The following is a 23,460-nucleotide window of genomic DNA, read 5'->3' on the forward strand; positions in this document are numbered from 1 at the left end:
TTGTCGGTTTTGTAGTGTTCTCAGCTCCTTCATAATGGAACTGCGCTTGATAGACTTAGGTTTTCGTTAAAACACCAAACTTTCAGTCCGTTCTGATCAACCATTAAAATGAAGTCACGATCTCCTCTAAGCGTGAAATTAGTCCCATGCGAATAGACCCTGTTTGACGCCTCCCTAGGTAACTGGGGATTGATCCTCCTGGCAGGGCGCAGGGCGATTCTGGCATCTGGATTGGAAATCCAGATCTCGGGTCTACCATTGTCGTTCTTGACATAGTAAATGATGTTACTATCAACAAGTGTCATGCATAAAGGGATGAATGGCGTGTTTTCTGCAGACACAACATTTACACTGACCCTGCCAGTTCCTTTATTGTAAGTAATAGCGGCAATATCACCGGGCGTTTCTGCTAGATAACCACCTCGCCTGAATGTTAAGATCCCCATTGCGTTTCCCAATGCTAAGGACAAAGAGTCATCTATCTCCACATGCCAAGCTGGGTCTGCAAATGAGCTTAGTGCCACGGTGCAAGATGGGGACCGAATAGCAACAGTGTCCTTGAATGGATATTTATTGACACGCAATTGCGCATACATGGCGGGACAACAGCGGATGTGCATGGGAGTATCAGGATCCATAGTTTTCTCGAGGTGAACTGTGATCAAAGTCCTTGAAGTAGGGTCCACGTCTAAATGTGCTATTTTGTTCGCGGTATTAAACGTATGAGTAACGCGACAGTCAAGCTGCCAGTGTATAATACTGTCTGGTCCGCTGGCTGTTATGCCACTGAATGCCATGGCGACATTCACACCGCGAACAACGAAGTATTTCCAGTTTAACGATGGCAACCGGAAATACGCCGAATCGTTGGTTTGGATGCTCCAGACATGACAGAATCTGGACCTGCAGCATCAGCCAACATATGTCAAAGATGAGGCACAATTCGGTTGGATCTATGCTTACCCGTGCAGTGTTATTGCTGCTACAATAGATTCAGAAATTCGTAGTGCAGTGAATGTATCTCGGTTTTCGGTGCAGAAACTCTGCGTCGTATTCGAGTGGAGGTTATGGACATAGACTATCGCATCTTCAATCCATCCATAGTTCCCATGCGAAAAGTCAAGACCAACTAAGCCTGTCGCATTTGGTATTGGAGAATACGGTCGGTTAAGGACTTTAGAGATCGGTTGTCCACGTTCCAGACGAACACGCTGCTTGGCATATTGTGTAAATGCATCTGGAGATTCCAGCGCAATGGATCTGCTGTTGTGTCCGACATACTGATGGCACACAGCATCGCGGAATAGCCTAGAGGATAGAAGACAATTCCATCGTCTGGAGACCTACAATACAATGTTAGTCCGGGGAGATGAGTTACTAAATATACGTCAAAATAGACATACTCTTCGGAAAATGTGGATTTCTGATAAATCTAAATGCCTGGAAATTTGTACAGCGACCTCGGTAGGTAAAGTGCCCAGGATGTCCTTTTGAAAGGAAACTTGGTTCATGCGATCACGCACCTCACGCCATTCATAAGGGTGCATCTGCTCCAGGAGAAGATGGTACCTATGGTGGCAATAATTAGCTATGTCTACTAGAGTACGATTAAGAAGCGATCCTCGTTATTTCTCCTTTCTTTTGTTTTACATACAAAGCTCGGCGAGCAGAGGTAGACTTTAAATCCTTGAACCGGGTGAGGATATCGAGTACTGCGGGATCCATAGTAGCAGTCGTGGGCCACTGCGTTTTAGGGGTTATATATATCGGTATGGGTCACACGTTTAAGAGGCTCCAAAGATGTCATGAAGGAACGTATAACAAGCAGAAGAAATAATAATAAGCCATTGTTCACTTAACTGTATGTGGCATTCCAAATTGAGAGCCTGGAGGTTCGTTGGTTGTTGTGCTCCTACAGCTGCGGCTCTGTGCATTTTGTTCCAGGCCTTCCCGTGATCCATGCATGCTTCTCCTTCAATCATCGCCTTTAGGTCCCTTTTCCTTTTCTTTTCCTTTTCTTCCACTCTACCTCTTTGGGACTCACCTTCGACCATATCCTAGGTACCTCTCTTCTGACCCGCTTTTACAATAGGGTTGGAATTATCATTATTATATATTTGATAGTATTGATTTGCAGTTTCGAGAAAGGAACAAAGACAATCAATCGGCAGCTCCCGCCCCCGTTTGGCCATTTTCCGCCGAGGACAAAATCCGGCCCATGAGAAAAAAAGAAGCTATTCAACAACGAGCTGTTCCCTGCAGATCTATATTGCCGCGAAGTTGCTACCACGTCTTTACGATCGAATTTTCCAACCTTTTTTTTTTGTCCATCGCGAGCTCAACTCAAACCTCTAATCTCTGGTTGACAGAAAACGAAACTTAAAAAAGGAGGGAAGAGGAAGAAAAGAAAAAGAAACCAAACAAATCAACCAATAAAATCGCGGAGAAGGGGTTTTCTTTTCTTTTCTTTTCTTTTCTTTTTTTGAGAGAAAAAAAAAAGGACATTTGACAATTAGGTGTTGGGGATACGGAAACTTTTCACCATTGACACCAATAGATCAAAGGACAAACTCGCAATGACTCGGGAAGCGGAGACCCTCTAAGTGTTGATCAACGCCTTCTTGGCCCAGACTCCGTGATAACCATCAGCTTTCCCACGTTCACCTGTCGTCCACGAGCGATCATCAGCCGACAAATCTTACCCTCCGGCCAACATTTACGCCCCTGGTCTATCGGCACGCCATTCCACTCTTCGCAGAAATAGTCGCGACCTTGTTTTACGTCTCGCTGCTGCGGCCCTTGGCCGGAGCCCTCTCCCCCTGTTCCGCCTCGCGAGATGAGCGGTCTCGCCGATCCCGCGTCTAGAAATACCGTAGTATCTGGCGCTACAGATGTGCCAGGCAGGACACGAAAGCTTCCTCTCCTCTCTTCCTCCGTTCCAGCTTCCGGTCAACCGATGGGTGATCCTATGGAGGTCACTCCGCCTGCTTCAGCAGCGGCAACGGGCGCTGGGCCCTCAGCCCACAACAATTCTGACAATGATCGAGCGGGCGCAAGCACTATAGCCACTTCCAATGGTTCTACTGAACCTGCACATGTGCACAATCATGTAGCGCCCAGCCAGGCCATTGGGGCTGCAGCTGCAGCCCAGCAGCCCAAGGTCGTGCAAACTGCCTTTATTCACAAGCTGTATAAGTACGTCTTCTCGCAAATTGTGACTTTGTTTGCTTGCCTCAAATACATTACTAGAAATGCTCTCAAGTGAGCTTGTGCTGATAGTACCCGACAGTATGCTAGAGGACCCAAGTATCCAACATCTAATTTCATGGTCCCAGACTAACGACAGCTTCGTCATGTCCCCTACTCCCGAATTCTCTAAAGTCCTTGCGTTCGTTCTTCGCTCGTGTCCCCCTACACTTGATCACCTATAGCTAATTACTACTAGCCAATACTTCAAACATACCAATATTTCGTCGTTCGTAAGGCAATTGAACATGTACGGCTTTCATAAAGGTATGTCTACCCGTTTGGTTAATGAGTTTCGTCCCTTGTCTGTTGCTCATATGGAGCGCCTTAGTGAGCGATGTGTTCCACACTGGATCGCCAGACTCGGCACTTTGGGAGTTCAAGCACGGGAATGGCAATTTCAAACGTGGTGATCTGATTGGATTACGGGAGATCAAAAGGCGAGCCTCTCGGCATGCGTTGATCCATCGCGACTCGTTTCCGGGCCACAAAGCCGCTGCCTCCCAGCCTGGCACACCGGCTGAACCAGTCCCTGATGCCACTGAAGCTCGCTTGATGAATCTGGAGCATACGTTGTACGACATGCACAACCGCTTGAGTCGCGCGGAGGAAGGCAATGCGGCACTCAATGCAAGATGCCTAGCCATGGCGGAGAGCCTGAGCAGGTGCTATCATGTAAGTCTAACGCCATCTATGCCTTCACTCCGTACCTTTGAATTGAATTTATCATTGATTATTTACGCAACCCAGTGGACACATTCAATATCGCGCTTTTTGCAAGGTATGATTCCGGATCGTGAAGGTCTCCTGTACAGAGATGGTGAGTAGTAATACAACATACACATAAACAATTACCGGGACTTCAAATGGTCTTTAACAATCTCTAGTATCCAGCATGCAGGCAGAACTGGAGAAACACCTCGACAGTGTGCGAGCCCTCGAGCATCCCCCTGATCCGTATCTATCAATTCGACAGCCCTACGTCCCAACTGTATCGATTGATCCAGGTCCACCTCTATCTCCGCGTCAAATGCCACAGGAAGACAGTCGTCGGCCTTCGGTGATGGATGCGACTAGACCTAATATGATACGACCACCTGTTCCTTCACATCTAGCTGTATCGCCTCGTAGATATGGCTCAATTGGCGCGGCAAATTCTTCCCCAACTTATAGCCGCCCGCAAGTCCCGACAGTCATTCCCCCACAGCAGCCGGTGCCGCATCCCCTTTCATCCGTCTCCTCCCCGCCGGGTCCCAACTTGGCTCGCCGACATACATCTGCAGACATTCGGCAGCATGGCTGGCCCCCGCCTGGCGTGTCCCCATTCCAGTCTGCTCATCAGCCTGGTACAGCAACAGCCCCCTGGTCTCCGTCACCGCATCGAACCCCGACTTCAAGTGACCAGCAGGTTCGAGAAGTTCTGGCCCAATATGAGATGGGAGCACCACGACGCCTGCAGGATACCTCGCGTCACGCTACCCCTCCTCTGAATCCCGACCAAACAAACTCAGGACCTACCGCCGATAGTAGTTGGACATTGGGTCCGAGATTCCCTCGGCATGACACCTCTTTGCCTGCAACAAGACGGTCAAGTATGGCTAGCAATGTACATTCCTTGCTAAATCCAGCTGATACCGCCGAAAGACCCGACGAGGAACAGCATGCCACACTCGAGGATCGAAAACGAAAGCGTCTGGAGTAAATAAACATTGGTGTACCTTCTTGAGCTGTGCTCTTCACGCTGAACGATGCGTGTGTCACGGTCTTTGGCCTTCGACGGAAATAACATCAAGGATCAACTACTCGTTCAGATTCGACCTTCCCATGTGGCGTGCATTCTGGAATCAAAGAGAGAAGCGCAAAGCTAAACTTTCAGTGCTGCATATGCTGGGAGTTTCGTCGTACATCTGGATTCTTCTAATTGTCTAAAACTTGGTGGATCGACAATCACACAATCCTTTGGCGATCTTACTTCATTGGGACTACGGATGCCCCAATCGTTCTTACTCAAACTTAGGGTGGCGCTTGTTACTCTTCTGCCAGCATAGATATCTGTGTAACATCAAAGGTGGATGTTAGCATGTGACATACTATGGCTGCGTTGCTGACGCCAGCATCCCAGGCTTCATTTGCCGTATATCACACACCCTCGAGTTGGTAGGGCCAAAAAGTTCTTGGGTATTCTTTAGAACCGAGAATGCATGTTGATATCTAGGTGCTTATATTCGAGTGTATACGTAGATCTAACCGTGGGGCCGGTCCTTCCAGATCAGGGAGATAAGCGGTTATGTGAGGTTACAAGTCGTGTATATAATTCTATCGTTGTATAATGTATATGTATCGTCAAAGTATCTCAAGCAGATATAGGGGTATATTGAAAATCCAATCCTCGGCCATGAGAGCCTGAGCAGGGGACGAATCTATTTCTTCTTCCTCTTCCTTGACCGCTCAGCAAGAATCTCGTCTAAGAAGCTTGTAGCTTTCCTCCTCCCTCGCAGTCGAGATGGCTGTTGTGATAAAGACTCTCCTTGCTTCACCAATGTCTCAACCTCACCATCTCCACCGCCATCAACCCGATCCCCACGATCGTCGTTGTCAGTTACGATATAGTCAAGAGACCTCGGAATAGACTCCGCTTTTCTTTTCTTAGTCGGGCCCTTCTTTCCGACTGAGGCCGTTCGTCCTTCGTCCTCGTCATCATCGTCACCAGCTCTGCCCGCCGTAGTCTGGGACTGATTCGTAGCAGAGCTGGCACCTGATAAGCTTTTCATGTTGCTCGGCTGTCGACCCGCCGCTGCACTCCTCTCCGACATGATTTTCTTGTAATTCTTCCCAAGAAGCTGTCTCCGCAGTTTATCGTTGGAGTCAAGTTCCGTGCGATTCCAACTTCCATCGGCTGCCCTGGAGGGAAGGGGTGCCCCAACACCTAAACTGTAGCCATCATCCAATCAGTGCTAGTCATGAATCGCATAGGGAAAGGGGAGGGGGAATAAATAAGATTAAAATGAATAAGAAGGGGGAAAGAGAGGTAGGTTATTTCCCATAGCATAGCATAGAGTAAGACCTACGTTTCTGGCACAGCTGTGAAAACCTCATCCTCTTCTTGCTGTAACGCCTCTTCAGACTTTGTATTGGCTTGTTCCTCCTGAGTCTTCGGGGGTAACCATGAGGCGACGAGTCGCTGACTGCGTGCTAAAGCAACATTGGCTTTGTTTAGTATAACATCTGTTTCCGTCTTGGATAAAGACATGATGTCGATTATCCCGCCTCGTCCTTGCTCTTCTTTTCTTTTTGGTGTTTCCTGGTTTTGTCCTATCTAACTCTACACTCACCTTTTTCTTTGCGATAGCGAGGCGGAAGGACGCGGCATAACGCTCACCGCTTACTCAGTACTTCACATGGGTCTACTTGTATATACAATTGCAAGCTCTACCTGTACCGGTCAACTCGGTAGGCTACTAGTACTCTAGTCCTTGTATATATACGTTTTATTATGGTATTTAGACTATCAATATAATAACACTGACCTTAATCATGAAAACGAGCCCAAACAACTCGTGACAATTATCGTGACTGACATTATGCCCACTGTGTCGCTGTCTTGACGCGCTTGGAGTACACGGGATCAATGTCCCTGACAAGGATATCTATCATGATCTCAGATATCATATCGAAGAGTAGGTCGTGTGATCTGGTAGACTTAGGCTCTTTAGTGGGCTGGTGGTTTTCTAGTTGGCCTAAGGAATGGAAAGCTGCATCGAATGCCTAGTGATCGGGTGTTAGTTAATGTTCCCAAACGATACACGCGGGATATAATGGCTGGCGTACTATTTGTAGTGTCTTTCGAAGTTCAATCAATAATCTGGCTGCACGATCGCCTCCCGACCCCTCATTGGCCTGGACTAGGAAGCCCAGCCAAGAGTCCATGCATATTCTGCGGCCACTTCCATGGAGTCGCCCTCCCAGGAGGCAAGCGGCGAGCGGCGTGACATGTGAAGTTTGCTTTAGAACATACGTGTCCCCCGAAGAAGGCTTGGTCGTCGAATTAAAGATGAACAGACTCCTTGGTCGCTCCGTGGAATTGACAGAAGAGGGTGACATGTGTGTCATATCATTTGTCTCAGTATAGTAACGCCTGCGCGAAGCTGACGAAGGGGCTGCAAGGTTGGGATACATGACATGAAATAGCAGAGCTTTGATGAGTGGGGTACGCCATGAATTGGTATTCAAACTGGCACCTCCAAACTGGAAGCGCTCATCCAGGTGCTCATGGCAGGAGATAATCTTTCTCTTAGCTAGGAACTCAAGCGTATGACGGGCCGCCTGTAGCACTTCATAGACGCGATCGAAGTGTATATGGTTCGATACTGCGAACCCAAATGCGGCTGCACGACCCTTTCGATACCAAACCTCACGGGTCGCCTTGAATGCGTTGGCCGCGCTGAGGTGGTCGCTCCAGGTGTTTCGTGAAAATTCTACACGAGTCCTGTGCACATCATTACGTGTCTCCTGGACCGGCGATGAGTAGAACAAAGATTGGTCGCCCCCGATTACCCCAATAATGAGAAGCGTATCGAGGCAGCGAAATATAACCCCCAACAGAATCAGCTTAGCGCGGCAAGGGTCAAGTGGCAGCTCTGAGAGAAGGACTCCGAGGGGGGTAAGTCTCTCTTTCTCATCCAGTGCTCTCAAAAGTTGTAGGTTACTAATTGCCAAGTCCACCTTGGCCGCGTCCGGAGGTTCAATGGAATCTCGTAAGGTGTCCTGGATGGAGGCAGACGATACTGTCCGCTTCACTTGCAAAGTAGCCTGTTGCAAGTCCTCCCGCATCATTCCTGGAAATCTGGTGATGCGGAAAGACTTGTGCATATCCCTCGTAAAAAGAGCAAAGTACTCTCCTGCTGGACTCTGCCAGCCCTGCCTGCACGCTGAGTAGCACTGGATTGACTAATCCAACAACATGCAAACCGGGTTGTCCTTGAGTGTGGCACGTAAATTCTTTGATTTACCTTTCCTGGATCAATGACAACCTTCACATCTGAAATAGTTATCGAGGTTTCGGCCACATCAGTAGACAAGATAACTCGGCGACAAGCTCGCGAAACTGGACTAAAAAGCTCTTTCTGACCATCGGGAAGGTTCGAATGGAGCTGCAAAATCTTGTAACGACTACAGTCAGAGAAGTCACAGCCTAGCATCTTTCCATATTTTCGGACGGCACTTTCAACGGCCATGATGTGACGTAAGCCGGGGAGGAAGACCAGGATAGAGCCACCCTCGGTACTAGACAAGACATGACAGATAACGGCGCATATGAGGCCTAGTGGTATCAAAGGATCTTCTTCTCGAAGCATGGATGGAGAAGATTGTGGTAAGCTCGGATCATGCGAATGCTGGCCCCCATCGATCCCTTGTTCACCAAAATTCAGGCGGTCTGTCACTGGCAGAAGGTTATATCTTCTAAAATACTTTGCTGTCTGGGGCTCATCGATCAATAATGATAGCGCTCGCGGGGAGTAGAACCTAGATAAAGATTCGATGACCTCATCTAGGTAATGTTTGCCAACAGGGAAAGCGCGGCCGGGAATACGGAGATGTGGAGCAGGCAAGCGACCTCCGTCGTCGACGGCATTTTGAAGTATGAAGCGAAGAGGTCGAGGTCAAGTGTTGCACTCATCACAATAACCTTAGGTGCATGTAATCCTAGGCCACGACGTTGACCGACAAGTTTCTTAGAAAAAGCATGAGTAAGTCGAGGTCAAGGGCTCGTTCGTGAACTTCATCGAGTATGATGTGGGAGAAAGACACCAGGTAGGACTTGGAATGTAGCATAGTGAGGATGCAATACGTGATTGAGTCCAACCTTGTGGGACGCCGAGAATCGAATCTAATTTGATACCCTATGGAGTATCCAAGTGATTCCCTTCTTTCTTTCGCAACCCGCTTAGCTAGTGAAGTCGCTGCTATTCTGCAAAGTTAGACGCAAAGTATTTTGCACAGACTTCCAGAGCCCTTGACCATAGCATCGTCGAGCAGCATCTGGGGCACTTGTGTTGACTTTCCGGAGCCAGTATCTGCTACAATGAGAGAATATGTGTTCTTTTAAATAAGGTCAAGTATGTCATCCTTTCTTCTGTTGATCGGTAACCTTCCATGACGTTTCCACGGCCTACCAACAGGCAAGCCCAATGAGCTATCGACTTTGTTCAGCTCATGGTAAGCCTCCTGGTCAGTAGAAATAGAAATCTCCGTTGGCCCTCCACTGCATTTTGCAGTGGAAAAGGAGGGGGCACGTTTTAAATCCTTCAAGGCCCTAAGCATGACAATAAACATGTCTTCGTCTATATGTAACTTCATATGTTGCAATTCTTTTCTTAATTCGTTGAGCTCTTGCAATGAGCCACTTGTATGGAGTCTTGAGATCAAGGCCAACAAGGCCTGTAATTCTGCTGAAGACTGACACACATTAGCTTAAACAGCTAATTCGAGCTATCATTTATCATACCCTACCTTCGAGCTTCCTGTTCCGGACGTGGTTATAGTTGTAGATGTATGCTGAAGGGCACAATCTACAGCGCAATCAAACTTGCCTTTGTCACGGCTAACAAATCGAGAAATGAGCCGTATTAACCCTTTCTGAACAAATTCAGAGTGTAGGACAGGCTTGGGAGACCGCAAGAGTACCTGTCCAAAACCATTATAGTCTTCCTCTCCAGGAAGAGCATCGTTAACATTGTGATTCGTCTACGGCACTAGATATATTGACGTCGGGTGCTCTTGAAGACAAACCACTGTCGTCGCACGCTGACCCATTCTCAGCTACAGAGCCCTTTTCCTGGCTTCGGGATGGTGCGATGGAGCGCTCCAAGGATGCTATTGTAGCTTCTCCTTCAAAGGCACACGCTGCGGTTGATCTCGTCCTAGTCATACAGTAGGGAACTAGAGCACTGCGAAGTAACGGGCGTCTCGGCTCCAAGAGTGACCTACATACTTCCGTGGCCAGGTTTCTAGTTTGAATGCTAGGTAACACTGCGGTGTAGCGACCAGTTGCGATGTTGCGATGTTGGGAAGGTCGCGTCACGTTTAGAAGAGCGAGACGTATGTGTGGAGGGCCATCTTTGATACAGAAAAAATGCCTGATGCTCTATGACAAGGTGGTAGTTAGCATTGACTATGTGACGCATGTATGATAAAAGGTAGAAGGTTGATAATAATGTACCGGATAGCTTTGCATTGCCGCACGTCGGGTGAAGGTGCGGTACTACTACGCATTGATCGCCGCATGGAGGAGATCTAATCATGAGATGAAAATGGTGTATATAGTCATTTTCTTGGTCTATGTGGTGTTTGATAGAGTATCCCTTTCGAGGGAGTGGGGAAAAAGGAAAGAAAAGAACACACGAGGTAAAGGGTGAAATAGTAGGTTATTTTTAAAAATGTGAGTATCATCAATCTGATTGGCCATGGCGTGGCATAAATTCATTCAATTACTACTTTACCTACTACAATCTCGAATATCCTGCGGGTTCCCGCTCTTCTATCTGCATATTCAAAGCGCATATATGCAAATAATAGATTGAATCAGGCCGATTCTAGTATTAGCGAGCTCGTAGCGTCATTGCGTGTGTATGTACATCTAGGTCTATCCTTTCCCTCAATATATATTGGTCTCATCAGGTATGAAAGAAGCGACCCCCAGCCCGAGCAATATAAGGTATGTGCTGGGGATCAAAATCAAAACAAAAAAGAACACAAAGAGAAATAAAAGAATATAAACCAATCCTCATGATCCTTCTCCATGTTGCTGGTGTTTTTGTTTCAATTTTTTCTCCGTCTTCATAAACTCTCGAATCCCAACCGGGATGCTGGCAAACAGATCGTCTGCCTGATCGGGAATAGTCCACTTTGTCTCACTTCCGCCTCCATCGTCATCCATGCTAGTGCTCGCAGAAGCAACCTCGGCCCTTGGAGTGTGGAGCAAATCCCCAGTCGGCCCTTCCGAAGTGCCTTTGGCCTTAGCCTGCGCGACCCTCGCCGCCCAATCTTCCATTTCATCACGAAAATCATCCCAGACACAATGTACACAGCCACTCATGCAGCAATTGTCAGGTTCCTCTGGCCTAGGCGGTATCGCAACCCCATTTATAGTTTTCCATGTAGACTCTGATGGCGTCGCACCGGGATTATACCGTGAAGAGCGACCGGGGCCAGCAAGGCGAGTGCCGAACACAATAGACATCTTGTCCTGCGGCGACTGAGGCTCGATTTTCGAAGATATTGACGGCTCATCATCCGGTTCTTCAGAAATAGGACGCGAGGAACTTGCTTGACGACTGTAAGGAGAGCGAGATGAGAGAATGTCATGATAATACCCCGATAATGGATGTGCTTGAGGGGTTTCTGAATTGTTCAAGTATGCTGTCGTATCCTGGGACTTGGTATGCGCATGGCTAGCAGTCCGTCGGGTCGAGGGAAACTGTGCATATCGTCCGATAGACAATGCTGACGCAGGGAGAGAGCGCGCCTGATTTATAGGTAGAACATGACCCATGCCCGACAAGCAGGGGGCCATTTTGAACACCGATCGCCCTTTACCCATGAAGAGAAACTCAGTAGTGTCGGAAGGTTGCTGGGAAGAACACTGTGGGAGAAAGTGTTCTTTGACTTCCGAGGCAGACATTATATCATTCTGCAAACAATGCAAACATTTCGTCTCGCAGAATGCGATGTATGCTTATCGTAAGGTCTGCAGATCGCGTCGTTCTCCAGTATCACTTCTTGACAAAGACGGAACCGCCAAGGTAGTCATGAAGGATCGGTACTGACATATAGGATATATATACGTTTTTCGGACATCTATCAACATACCAGACGGTGCGAAACAAGTATAGCGCGCTGTTCCTAACACGTCGCCGATGAACCCGCAACCTCATGCACAGCGCCCACCTGATCGCGCACCACCTCAAGAACCAACCAGAGAAAGCTTAGCGCGATCGCAATCGGAAAGTCCGCTGCGCGAAACTAGCAGCTCATCGAAGAGGAGCTCACAAAGACCTATAGACCAAGCTGAAACGAGAGCTTTTGGGTTACGCGATAGAAAAGCTCTTCGGCCCTCGCTGGTTTCAGATGCAGGCCTAAGGCTGGACAAAATCTCACCAAGTAGACGACTAAGTGGTCTTCAAGCGTTCGCAGCCCCTCCGAGGCGAGTCTCGAGGAGAATTCTTCCTTCAGACCTGTCATTCAAGTCTCCAATAGTGACACGGGGGAATAAATTGGATCGTGGACCACCCGATAGTCCGGACGACCAATTAGCATCTGAATTGAGCAATGCGACGGGTGAAGCCAATTCACATACAGACTTGCATGAAGGGCTTGAAGAACCTGATCTACCCCCAACCCCAACACAATTAGGCCTAGAAAGACCCCCCGCACGGCCAAAAGGGCTACTGAGCAGCAGTCCGACTATGCAGCATGGTAGCCTGGGGAAACGACGAACTACTGACCATCTAGAACAGAGCCCCTCTAAACTTCGGAACGTTCATTATGGAGAAGGCGACGAAGATCTACTTGAGTCCAACTCAAATATGGCACAAGTACTATTTCCAGAGCCTGTTTTGGAAAAACGGCGATTGACAACGCAACTTGCCACCGAGATAAAACAACTTAGCGATGACATCCTTGAATTGGAGAATTGGTCGAAGGGCTCAAGATACAATGCTGACGACTCAGATCTAGACATGGGCAAACTTGTGTAAGTATATTATGTCCATTTATTTGAAAATTGACCTGACTAGTGAACAGGTCAATATTGTGTGAGGATCCCATCAAGGGAAAAACTGCAAAGCTGGGCCCATATGATATTTCCATGTCTTCTTTCATTTCGATGTTGCTTCCGTTTTCTACGAAGTGTTCTCCAATAACCTCAGAAGAGCATCCTCCGCTGAATCCTTTTGCTCTTGATAAACTTTCTCATGCTGAACCATATCTAACAATATTCGCCCCATTGAAACTCAAAGCATATTCAAATACTTACTGCGGTTCGGACTCAGACATACATTTGGAAACACATACCCTGGAACTGTCTGCACCGTGGCCCTTTCCTTCTAGACAATTTCACTTATCCATCAACTACGAAACGGATCCAGAAACACAGTCTGTACTGTCTATATCGGTACCAATGGCCATTGAAAACAAACTACCAGTATATTTGCGCCAGTGGATTGAATCAAGGCTAGCGAACCCCCTCTTGAAGTTGGATTTATCGGGTCTATGCTGGGGCATAAACCGGTATTGGGAAGCCTCAATATCACGTGCCAAATTATGGTCGCGGCTAGAATTCCAATATCCAGGACTGATCAGAAGTCGTGGGACAACCAGGATTACTGATAAGCTAGATGACTTCCAAAACCCCGATATGCTCTCTCTCTCGAATATGAGTCTACGCAAAATACTACCACACCTTGAGCGTACATCGATGCTATTCGAGTCCGGAGATGGAGAGTCTGTTCGAGCCTACTTTTCATGCGAACTAACAATCGATGAATGGGCATGTGAACCCAGGTTGGTGCCGGGGATCAGTGTGTCTGCGCCGTCCATGATGCATGGCAGGTTGGGAAGCAAGGTGGAACAAGATGTCAAAGGACTGTTTCACACAATTTTGAACGAGAAACAGGGCGGGAGAATAGGCGCAGACGTTGATATTGATGCAGATGCAATAGTACATGCTGCCGAGCATATCCTGGGTGCTTTGTTCTGTGATGAGCCTGAAAAACATGTGTTCAAAGTCAAGGCAAAACGGTGACTGCATATGCCATTGATACTGGCTTGGATTGGTTTTCAATCAATCAGCTGAGCTAACAACTGGCTGACCTTAAAAACGATAGCGTCTACCCGTTTGTAAATCAGCAGATCGCATCTTAGATACATTTCAGCTTCTACTAGACCCGAGACCTTAGAATGACTACGAAAGTAGAAGTTTACGTAGGTTGTAACCTAGTGTATTTAGATTCATCTCCGTCATTGAACTAGCTTACCGGGGCCTGCATCAGGCTACCCTTCCATAGTATTTTGCGTGCTCTCTGCCTCCACACGACTAGACCGGTGTAATGCAACGAATAATCGCTAAGGATGTGGCTTGATACGACCCCAGCGACCACGCACTGACGGACCAAGACGCAGCTTCATACCATACATCCATAACTCGGAGTAGACCCTTTTTTTCTTTATTGAAACGTGAAAATTTGGGCATTTGCATTTCGGAAGGTTCGGAGCTTTTTTAAGGACAAAGGTAAATTGAGAAAAGGGGCGCCACGCCATGCCACAGTACACTAATCCCCGACTTGAAAATAGACCCGATCATCATTAACTGTGAATCACATTTATTTCTTGGCGGCGGACTCCTCCTCGGCCTTAGCCCTAGCACGCTTCTCCCGGATACCCTTGTGGCGGGCTTCACTGCGGGCCTCGCGCAAACGGCGGTAGGCAGCCTCCTCACCCTTGGGCAGGTCATCACGCTTGATCTCAGTGACAGCCTCCTCAGCAGTGAGGTTCTTGATGGGAAGGGTAGCATTGGCGCGAGTGGCATAACCCTCAGTCTTGCCCTCAGCGGCGAAGGCAGCCTTGGCAGCGCTGACCTCTTCAGCAGAAGAGTCAAGCTTCTTGAACTGACCACTCTTGCGGGGGAAGAGGATCAAGCGGGCCTTGTAGTCCTTGAGACGATCAACATTGGCGACCAGCGACTCCTTGGAGTAGTTGACACGGCGGTGGTCAACGGCGATACCGATGGTAGAAGCGAGCTTCTTGGGGATTCCGGCTTCCTATATGGTTTTGAAGCAAGTCCCATGTAAGCTTCATCTGACTTTGAAACCCAGCGAGTGGCACAGCACCATCACCAGGGCCCGGCTCTATATCCAGCAAAGGAGAAAAATTTACCTTCAGCTCAGCGAGAGTGAATCCACGACCGGCACGGACACGGCGGTTGTACTTGACAGTAGGGCAACGCACAACGGGACGCAGCTTGTCAACCGGACGAGGGGCAACAGCGGCGGCCTTCGCAAGACGGGCCTCACGACGGCGGTGCTTGCGGCCAGGCTACAAAACCGTAAATTGTTAGACAACCATGGATCATCCCCCAGACGACCAGAACATGTCGTTCAAAATATGATTCGGGAAAGTATAGTTTCGATTTCGTACCTGGTCGAAGTGCACGCGCACACGACGCTGCCAGTCCTTGCGGAAGTCTATAACGAACTCGTCAGTTCGTTGTCCCATCGAACAGAAAATTCCATCCCATCTCAGAAAATGCCGAAAACTCGTTCACTTCAGGTCCACTCACGCTGGTTGAGAATCTGGTTGTTGTGCTTGATCGCCTATACCACCAAAATTCATCAGTAACTTGCCCTCACCCACGAAAAGAGCGAACTCGATATCATTTTGTTGAATCGCAGAAAGACTAAAGACAGCGAGGGGTCATATAAACGCACCATTGTGACGGACGGTGATCAAGGCCGAGATTGTCGTCGTCGTGGGTGGTTGCTGGTCGGATCTCAGAACGACTCTTCAATAATGGGTGGAACTTTTTTTGGTGTGGCCAACCGCGCAGAGCCGCGCCGGTCTCGCTTAGCGAGAAGCCCTACCCTGGTTACCAAATCTGGAAAGGGTCCCAAACCAGGCTTGTCACTTGATAACTCACTTCACCATTACTAGTAGCACTCAAGTTGTATCTGAATTTGCACAGAACTTGTAAGTAGTTACCTAAATGAATATCTGTCCACGTAAGTCCTTTGGCTTTCACGAGATGCCAAGATCCTCTTTAAACATGTAATCTTGTCAATCTTCGTGAATGAACGAACATTTACAGTTCCCGTTAGATGCTTACTAAGACAGTATCTGGGTCATTTTGTTAAGTAGTACTCATATTCGCTTTCCATCTACCAGGAAAGGACTGAAAAACACAAAAAAAAAAAAAAAAAGGATTTGACGAGCAAGGGAGGGATGTCGGATGAATTTATTCTTCTAGTTGTTTCGTATCGAGAATGCTATTGATTGGGGGTAGAACTAAATCTTATCTATCGCTAGGTAGCTAGCTCGAGATTTTCTGAAAGCCTACTAATTAATAAGAATCATAGAATCGATCTGGACTTCAACATTTTGAAGATTTGACAATGAAATAGAAGAGAATTAAAAAGGAAGACAAAAGGGCGCCTAGTAACACCGATCCATCATTTACATGTCATCATTCGTAACCGTCCCTGGACAGGGGGGCAAACAGGACATAAAAGAACGTCTAGATAATGGAAGGATGTCTCAAACCAAGAAGATCTGCAATCCGCCCTACTTAGTAGGCAGGGAGACCGCAACTTGCCAAATTATGTGCAATCAGGAAATACAGCCAGATGCACATATAGCCTGTTGGTAGACTTTAGGAACGGCTGTTATTGTTCCATGTGTCAATACCGAGACCCACTCGTTCCTCCGCTTTCGATTTCTTCGAGGTCACACTATCAAAACTCGCCTTGCGTTTGAGACTGCTGGAGGGACGCTCGACTCCTGCTTTTCTAATCTGACCAAAGAGTGTTGTTTGAAGTAAAGTGCTCGATTTAGGGGCGTTTGCCACTCTCGTAACATTCTGATGGTCTGAACGACTATGGCGAAACATATTTGTTGTCACTAAATCAGCGTGAGAAGGACCGTCGTCTTCACTTTCGGCCTCCTCGGTGTCGGATGCTGATATAGTGCTGTCTCTATCCCGACGCTGGGGTTGAGAATCTTTGTTTAGAGTGAAGTATTGACTTTCTTGTTGAGCTATCCGAGACCGAGACGGCGTCATAGGAAGAGAAGGCAGTGTATGTGCACTACGCACATGGTGATTGCCAAACTGTTGCTGTGCGCCATTCTGATTTGATGTGGACATCGCACTTGGAGACTCTCTGTTCAGAACACGGTCCGCCGCCAGAAGAGCAGCGAAAGGATTATGGTTTTCATCGCTGGCCATATGGTGGCTATTATCGGCAAAGTGAGGAACAGACTTTCTATGGGGAGTCTGGATCTCGGTTTGTGGACTGGGAGATAATGAACCATGCTCAATCATCAAGGAAAGATGTTTTCTGTTATCTCTGATACGGCCTTTCAACAAAGAATTCTCTTCCCCGAGTCGATCGGACTTCACTTTCTCCTGGTCGATAAGTTTCTTCGCTCGGCGAAGCCGCCGGTCAAGTGTAGCATTGACCCTCTCCAGTTCTTGATTACGTTTGTGAGCAAGTTCTAATTCCACATTGGCAATTTTTTGTGGCGGCTTATTTTCTGAATGACGACGGCGATATTCAGAGCTCTGGATAATCTCGACTTCTCTTCTAGCCAATTTATGCTCAACCTCGGCACGCTTAATGGCCTCGTTGCTTGTGAATGATAGTAGACTATTCTGCAACTTGAAGTGCAGCGCTGACATACGAGCCTCTTGAGCTACGCTTAGTAGCTCTTTGGCGATCGCACGAAGTTTGGATTCGTCAGCAGTATCAATTTCCTCAGTAGTGGGGAGGTTCTCGGAAGCTCCATAAGCGACACATAGCGTCTTCTCGATATCAGGCGGAGATGCAAGGTATGAATTAGATCGGGACCTTGATTGTCGAAGAGGGGCTCCAGTGATCTGCGACGATGGGGGAGGAGTCATATCTGATGATGATAGTGACGGAGGGGAAAAGAACTTTCCTCTCTCAGAACGCGAGGTGTGGCTTTCGGCTCTTACACTTATATCTGGAGAAGCAGAGAGACTTGTACGCCGAGTGGGACTAACTGGACCAGAGATCTCTGCCGGAGGCGCTAGAGAACACTGTGAGAGCTGGAGTTCGGGGTCTCGTGGCATGATAGGAATAACGATAAGAGAAGTCAAGTAAAACCGTCGGGATATATCCTCGCACTGCTTCTTGATTAGCAATGACTGGGTTGAGAAAGTGCACGGAATCCCTGTAGGGCGGTCAAGCGCATACCGGGAATGAGGTAGGGTATTCCGTGTATACGTCAATCAAACCGATTGAGGGAATACTTGTTTTCAGCTCGGCTGATACAGGCCTTGTAAACAATAGTAGAAGCTAAAGTTTTCGGGAAATCAAGTGCACTTGGGTATGGATGTGTTTGTCGCACAGACACTATGCGACTCGCACCTGGCTCGGTCCGCTTATCAGCGATAGGGCTGTGCAGTGACGTCCAAGTCAAGGAGGATACAAATGGATTATTTGAGAAAGGCGCCCTGTTTGTAAGAACAACAATGCAAGGTTTGAGAGTCCCCGTACCAATATGACAGGAGTAAGGAGCAAGACAGAATGTGAATAAAGCAACGGGTAGATGTGATGCAAGGAGCAAGGAGCACCGTGGAGGGTTTGATGCCTTAAGGATGTTGCAAGCGGCGGGTGTTTCGCACATCGGGAGGCTGGGAAGTCGCTTGCGATGGCTCTGCTCCAACCAATTATTCTCGATGTTCAGCATCCACGTGAGCCCAGCCGCGCGCTAGAATTTACCATTCCAGATAAAGTTAGCGTGGAGATCATGCACTCCAGGCAAGTAAACAGAAGTTGTACCCCATGGGTCCAGAAGGTTGTAACTGAGGCAACGGGCTGCGGATGGACCATCAACAGTGACTTGGGTCTGGACTACTACGGAGTACTTTGCGATTCAAGGATGTATAAGTTACTGTATGCAAACAGACGGCCCGTGTCTGAATTTTCAAGATATCGCCAAAACCCCATCAACTCACGAATCAACACACGGTTAATACTATTTCACTGTATATCTAGTGACCTATGCCCTTCCCACTCGTTATGGATTTACATGAGTTTATACAGAGATTATTCTTGAAAATACTACAGGCTATTTCGCCCGGAAACAATATAACAAGAATGCTCTTAGCATCTCAGATGAGCGTTTGTCTGAACAACAAAAAGGAAGCGAGAAACTTTTCCCTGCTCTTCCTTCCCCTTCCCCTTTTCTTATCCCCGCCCTTCCTCTTTTGTCTATTATTTTTCTCCTTGAAGGGCCTTAATAACTATGAACAAGGTAATCTTAACAACGGCTCACTCGTGCGAAGACCAATCAATTCATGGCGGGCCCGGTGCTTGTCTGAGGAAGGATATCAGATTGTGAGTTGATATGCATGAAAACGCAGTGCTCACAGAATAAGAAATTACACTTGCTGTCAGTCAACCGTATCGCGGAGTAGTGAGACATCAGGCCCGCCATTGTAATAGTCGCAGAATGGGACAGTCTTTCTGTGGAGGTTGACATTCGTCCGTCTGTGTGGCAGTGGTACAGAGCACTTCGTACACAGTATATACGGAGTAGTCGTCATGATTTAAGGGCTGTCTTTGGCTCGGCTGTACCTTACTCCATAGATTTTGTTTGACAGAAGCCTAATATAGACGCAGCCAGTTAGAGAACACGATATCCTGTGTGAAGCCCACTTTCTACAATGTACTCCGTACGCAACCGTAAGAATGCTCTGTGCGCTGAGTCTGTGAGTACACTGTAAAACAAACAGCAGCAGTGGTTTGTTTTCGCTCCGTAAAGGCATGCAAATATCTTGCCTCAAGTGCACCTATGGTACTCATGTAAACTTGGTCCATAGTCACTAGCTCGGGTCCTGTTTCAGAAAGAGGACCCTAGCGGCTTGATTCTGTTCATCCGCCGGCGGGATGCCGAAGGAGAAATCTCACCAATCACATGGCTTTGGCTAGTTTATATGGATCGTGGCCCCAGGCACCAACTACTTCGTAAACAATGGTTATAATTTAAATCATATAATCTATCATATAATTAATAGGAGTTACCCTGAAAAAGACACGTTGCGCTGAGTATAACTTTGTGTTCTATCTACTTAAAGTTCTCACCTCATTACACCTACTACCATTTGTGTCAGCTGAGAATTTCTGCTGTCCTGTCTTTTTCTTCAAGTCTCCAAACCCACAAAAACTATCATGAGACTCCTTTTCCGCTCTTGAAACCATTACACCATCCAATAGCGGAAACGTGCTTCATGCTTATAGACAACCCGAACCGACTACTGCGTATGTGATGTGAACATGGATAAACAACAGAAATTATCGGCCCGACCGAGTGGAATTCCTCGATTAGCCTCCAGACTACCGCTCCCGACATCTACCGCTTCAAAGTCGATCAAGCCCTCCCCATCTCGCGAAAAGCTACGGACAGATACTGGCGTCGATACAGCTAGACTTCGAAGACCTTCAGAGGAACCATTATTCAAAAAGCCGCTCCCTAAATACTCGGTGCCAAAAAAGACTCAGAATGGCCTGCCACAAAGGAGGGATGTCTCTCAGACTAGAATGAGCGATGGCGGAAAGTCGGAAACAGATAGTGTATTGTTTAGGCATGGGACTGATGTATCAGTTGATGATGCAGACACTCGAGGTCGTGCGCGGCCTTCACTGTCAGAACGAACAATTGAGACATTGTCCCAAATCCCTCCTTCGCCGAGTTCTTCGAGGCATTCTAGTTTCTTTAATGGGACTAGCCCCATGCGCTCTCCATCCCGTCCACCTTCAGCGCTGTCAAGTTGCTCGAGGTCACCTTCCAGGTCATCGTCGTCGCGTCAACAAATCGGCGGTGACTTCTTTCGCCCATCGTCTGCAATGCGGCTCCCTTCAAGGTCACGCCAGTCACTGTATGTGGGCGGCACATCGGCCGAGCTAAACAGCGTGACGAGTTCGGATAGTGCTTCAAAATTGAAGCTGCCTACTTCAAGGACAAGTACTTTTAGAGATACGAAGCATACCCTGTCAACTCTCCGTGGAAGCTCAGGTACAGCCGTTATACAGATTCCTGATACGAATATTACGCAGGAAGGACTTCACGTGAAGAAAACGAGAAAGACACCGACAAAAACACACCAGAATTCAAGGGCGCCTACAAAAATGCCAAAATCACCTTCCACTAAGGCCACGACCCTTGACTTGACGCTTGAGCAGCAATCTGAGATGGAAACCAGAAGAACTTCAAGGTCATCGAGCGCACTAAGGGAAAGCATCGCAAAAGCAAAAGCTGCACGGAAAGCAGCGATGCAAAGCGTCGATAATTCCCAGTCCTCATCCTTGGATGAACTAAGTGTTGAAGACCCATTCAACCAGCGACCAAAGGATTCGAACAAAGGGCTCCTTCGAAAACGTCTCGAAGCAGGTCGCACCTCAGGTCATTTAAATATTGCGGCCATGTCCTTGACAGCATTACCAGAGGAAGTCATGACTATGTATGATTTCGACCCTGACTCGGTCACAGAGTGGTATGAGAGTGTAGACATTGTCAAGTTCATTGCTGCAGATAACGAGTTCGTCGAACTTCCAGATTCCGCTTTCCCAGACACCGACCCAGAGGATCAAGATGCTGATGAGAGGGGAAACCAGTTTGGTGGGCTGGAAGTTCTCGACTTACACGGAAACCTATTGCGCTCACTGCCAATTGGTTTCAGGCGATTACAGCGTCTTCATACACTCAATCTTTCAAATAATAAGCTAAACTTGGAAGACATACAAATCATCATGGAGATGGAGTCTGTAAAGGACCTCAAGCTAGCGAAGAATCACCTGCAGGGATCATTCCCTGCCGATATAAAGAATCTGAGCAACCTGGAAGTTCTTGACCTCCATAGCAACTCTCTCACAGAGCTACCGAATGAAGTTGCGTACCTGACTTCCCTACGAGTTCTGAACGTGGGTGATAATCATCTGTCCACTTTGCCTTTCGAGGGCCTAAGCAAGCTTTCACTGAAAGAGCTCAGCGCTCCCAACAATCGTTTAAAGGATACTTTGTTACCCGCTTCTGTACAGGCGCTTATGACCTTACAATATCTGAATGTAACTGGCAATTCCCTAACAAAGCTTTCTAACCACGACACATTGGAACTCCCCAATCTACACACTCTAGCAATCAGCATGAACCGCATCCAGTGTTTGCCAGATGTTTCTTCTTGGCAGGCACTCCTGAGTTTGTCAGCGGAGAATAATAGCATAGCAGACCTACCACGAGGATTCACTGACTTGAAGGCCGTTCGAAACGTTGACTTGACGGGGAACAATATCTCAAAACTGGACGAAAGAATTGGGTTGATGGAAAGCCTTGTTATATTTCGAATCGCGAACAACCCTCTTAGGGAGCGAAAATATCTGAATATGTCTCCTGAGGACTTAAAGCGCGAGCTCCGAAACCGGTGCGAGCCAGAGCCACAAGATACCGATGACGAAGAGGGCTCGGTCGCAACCCAATTTACGCTCGCACCTGAGGCCCCAGCTCAATCAGGCGTTTGGCAAGTCAAACCTGGGGGAGTCCTCGACAGATCGTACGCTGATCTTCAAGACCTGGATATGGATCATCTGGAACGTATAAACCCGCATGAGGTCAGATGTCTTTACCTGCAACATAATGAATTACGCTGTATCCCGGCACCGACTCTCAGTATGCTCGCGCTTAATTTGACTGATCTTGATCTTTCACACAATCCACTGGATAGCACTTCGCTTTCTCCCACATCTCTTGATTTACCCAGTCTCCAAATCCTCAACTTGAGTGCCACCGGCTTAACCAGTCTTGAGCCACTATTAGCCAGTCTTCAAGCCCCCTCGCTCACATTTCTAGATGTATCGAATAACCGCATTTGTGGGTCTCTACCACCGGTCCGTCAAACTTATCCAAGCCTGATGACATTCCTCGCTGCCGATAACCAATTTGATAGCCTGGAATTTGACGCCATCCAAGGCCTTCAGGTTCTGGATATAGGCAATAACAATATCAGTTTTCTACCTCCAAAGCTGGGCCTTCTAAGAGCCGAGGGTTGCAGTAAGAACTGGGGCAATGGATCGGCGCTGAAGAGATTCGAGGTTGCGGGTAATAGCTTCCGCGTCCCTCGCTGGCAAATTGTTGCCAAAGGAACAGATGCTATCCTCGAATGGTTGAAGGATCGGATACCTGCTGAAGATCTTTGTCAATGGGAGCCGGATGATGAATCGAGCATATAAAGCATATTGGGTACCAAGCAATAACCTAATGATACTATCAATTCTGTCACTATCTTGATACTTGTGTACATAGGTTACTTTTTATCTTATTCCAGTGTGGACTTTTTTCCCCCAACGGTTGTTGCGCAATAACAGAATAGTCAACTGTGGACACTTTTTTCGCTCGATACAAGAACAGCCTGAGATATCGAATCATTAT

The 23,460-nt window shown here is 47.6% G+C and overlaps 9 protein-coding genes across 9 annotated transcripts; 3 read left to right on the forward strand and 6 right to left on the reverse strand.

The window, feature by feature from the left end:
• Positions 1–959: 959 nt before the first annotated feature.
• AO090206000041 (F-box domain protein) lies at positions 960–1,725 on the reverse strand (the record flags this gene model as incomplete). Its single annotated transcript, XM_001826494.3, has 3 exons — positions 960–1,343; positions 1,404–1,569; positions 1,655–1,725. 3 exons carry the CDS (start codon positions 1,723–1,725, stop codon positions 960–962), a joined length of 621 nt encoding a protein of 206 aa, XP_001826546.3.
• Positions 1,726–2,836: 1,111 nt separating this feature from the next.
• Positions 2,837–3,659, forward strand: AO090206000042 (heat shock factor family protein; the record flags this gene model as incomplete). The annotated part of the gene is made up of 3 exons (XM_023233202.1): positions 2,837–3,195; positions 3,290–3,388; positions 3,446–3,659. The coding sequence occupies 3 exons, from the start codon at positions 2,837–2,839 to the stop codon at positions 3,657–3,659; spliced, it is 672 nt and encodes a 223-aa protein (XP_023093730.1).
• A 169-nt stretch (positions 3,660–3,828) lies between these two features.
• On the forward strand, positions 3,829–4,948 carry AO090206000043 (uncharacterized protein; the record flags this gene model as incomplete). Its single annotated transcript, XM_023233203.1, has 2 exons — positions 3,829–4,066; positions 4,134–4,948. The coding sequence occupies 2 exons, from the start codon at positions 3,829–3,831 to the stop codon at positions 4,946–4,948; spliced, it is 1,053 nt and encodes a 350-aa protein (XP_023093731.1).
• Positions 4,949–5,666: 718 nt separating this feature from the next.
• AO090206000044 (DUF3245 domain-containing protein) lies at positions 5,667–6,496 on the reverse strand (the record flags this gene model as incomplete). The annotated part of the gene is made up of 2 exons (XM_001826497.1): positions 5,667–6,177; positions 6,315–6,496. The coding sequence occupies 2 exons, from the start codon at positions 6,494–6,496 to the stop codon at positions 5,667–5,669; spliced, it is 693 nt and encodes a 230-aa protein (XP_001826549.1).
• A 533-nt stretch (positions 6,497–7,029) lies between these two features.
• On the reverse strand, positions 7,030–9,579 carry AO090206000045 (uncharacterized protein; the record flags this gene model as incomplete). The annotated part of the gene is made up of 6 exons (XM_023233204.1): positions 7,030–8,167; positions 8,215–8,860; positions 8,920–8,932; positions 8,968–9,214; positions 9,245–9,323; positions 9,405–9,579. The coding sequence occupies 6 exons, from the start codon at positions 9,577–9,579 to the stop codon at positions 7,030–7,032; spliced, it is 2,298 nt and encodes a 765-aa protein (XP_023093732.1).
• A 1,450-nt stretch (positions 9,580–11,029) lies between these two features.
• On the reverse strand, positions 11,030–11,926 carry AO090206000046 (oxidoreductase-like domain-containing protein; the record flags this gene model as incomplete). Its single annotated transcript, XM_001826499.3, has 1 exon — positions 11,030–11,926. The coding sequence occupies one exon, from the start codon at positions 11,924–11,926 to the stop codon at positions 11,030–11,032; it is 897 nt and encodes a 298-aa protein (XP_001826551.3).
• Positions 11,927–14,624: 2,698 nt separating this feature from the next.
• AO090206000047 (60S ribosomal protein eL13) lies at positions 14,625–15,731 on the reverse strand (the record flags this gene model as incomplete). The annotated part of the gene is made up of 5 exons (XM_001826500.3): positions 14,625–15,062; positions 15,178–15,336; positions 15,439–15,485; positions 15,581–15,614; positions 15,729–15,731. The coding sequence occupies 5 exons, from the start codon at positions 15,729–15,731 to the stop codon at positions 14,625–14,627; spliced, it is 681 nt and encodes a 226-aa protein (XP_001826552.1).
• A 935-nt stretch (positions 15,732–16,666) lies between these two features.
• AO090206000048 (uncharacterized protein) lies at positions 16,667–18,106 on the reverse strand (the record flags this gene model as incomplete). The annotated part of the gene is made up of 1 exon (XM_001826501.3): positions 16,667–18,106. The coding sequence occupies one exon, from the start codon at positions 18,104–18,106 to the stop codon at positions 16,667–16,669; it is 1,440 nt and encodes a 479-aa protein (XP_001826553.1).
• Positions 18,107–20,315: 2,209 nt separating this feature from the next.
• Positions 20,316–23,261, forward strand: AO090206000049 (uncharacterized protein; the record flags this gene model as incomplete). The annotated part of the gene is made up of 1 exon (XM_023233205.1): positions 20,316–23,261. The coding sequence occupies one exon, from the start codon at positions 20,316–20,318 to the stop codon at positions 23,259–23,261; it is 2,946 nt and encodes a 981-aa protein (XP_023093733.1).
• Positions 23,262–23,460: the final 199 nt, after the last annotated feature.

The sequence above is a fragment of the Aspergillus oryzae genome, chromosome 7 (genome assembly GCF_000184455.2).
Source record: "Aspergillus oryzae RIB40 DNA, chromosome 7".
Lineage (NCBI taxonomy): Eukaryota > Fungi > Ascomycota > Eurotiomycetes > Eurotiales > Aspergillaceae > Aspergillus > Aspergillus oryzae.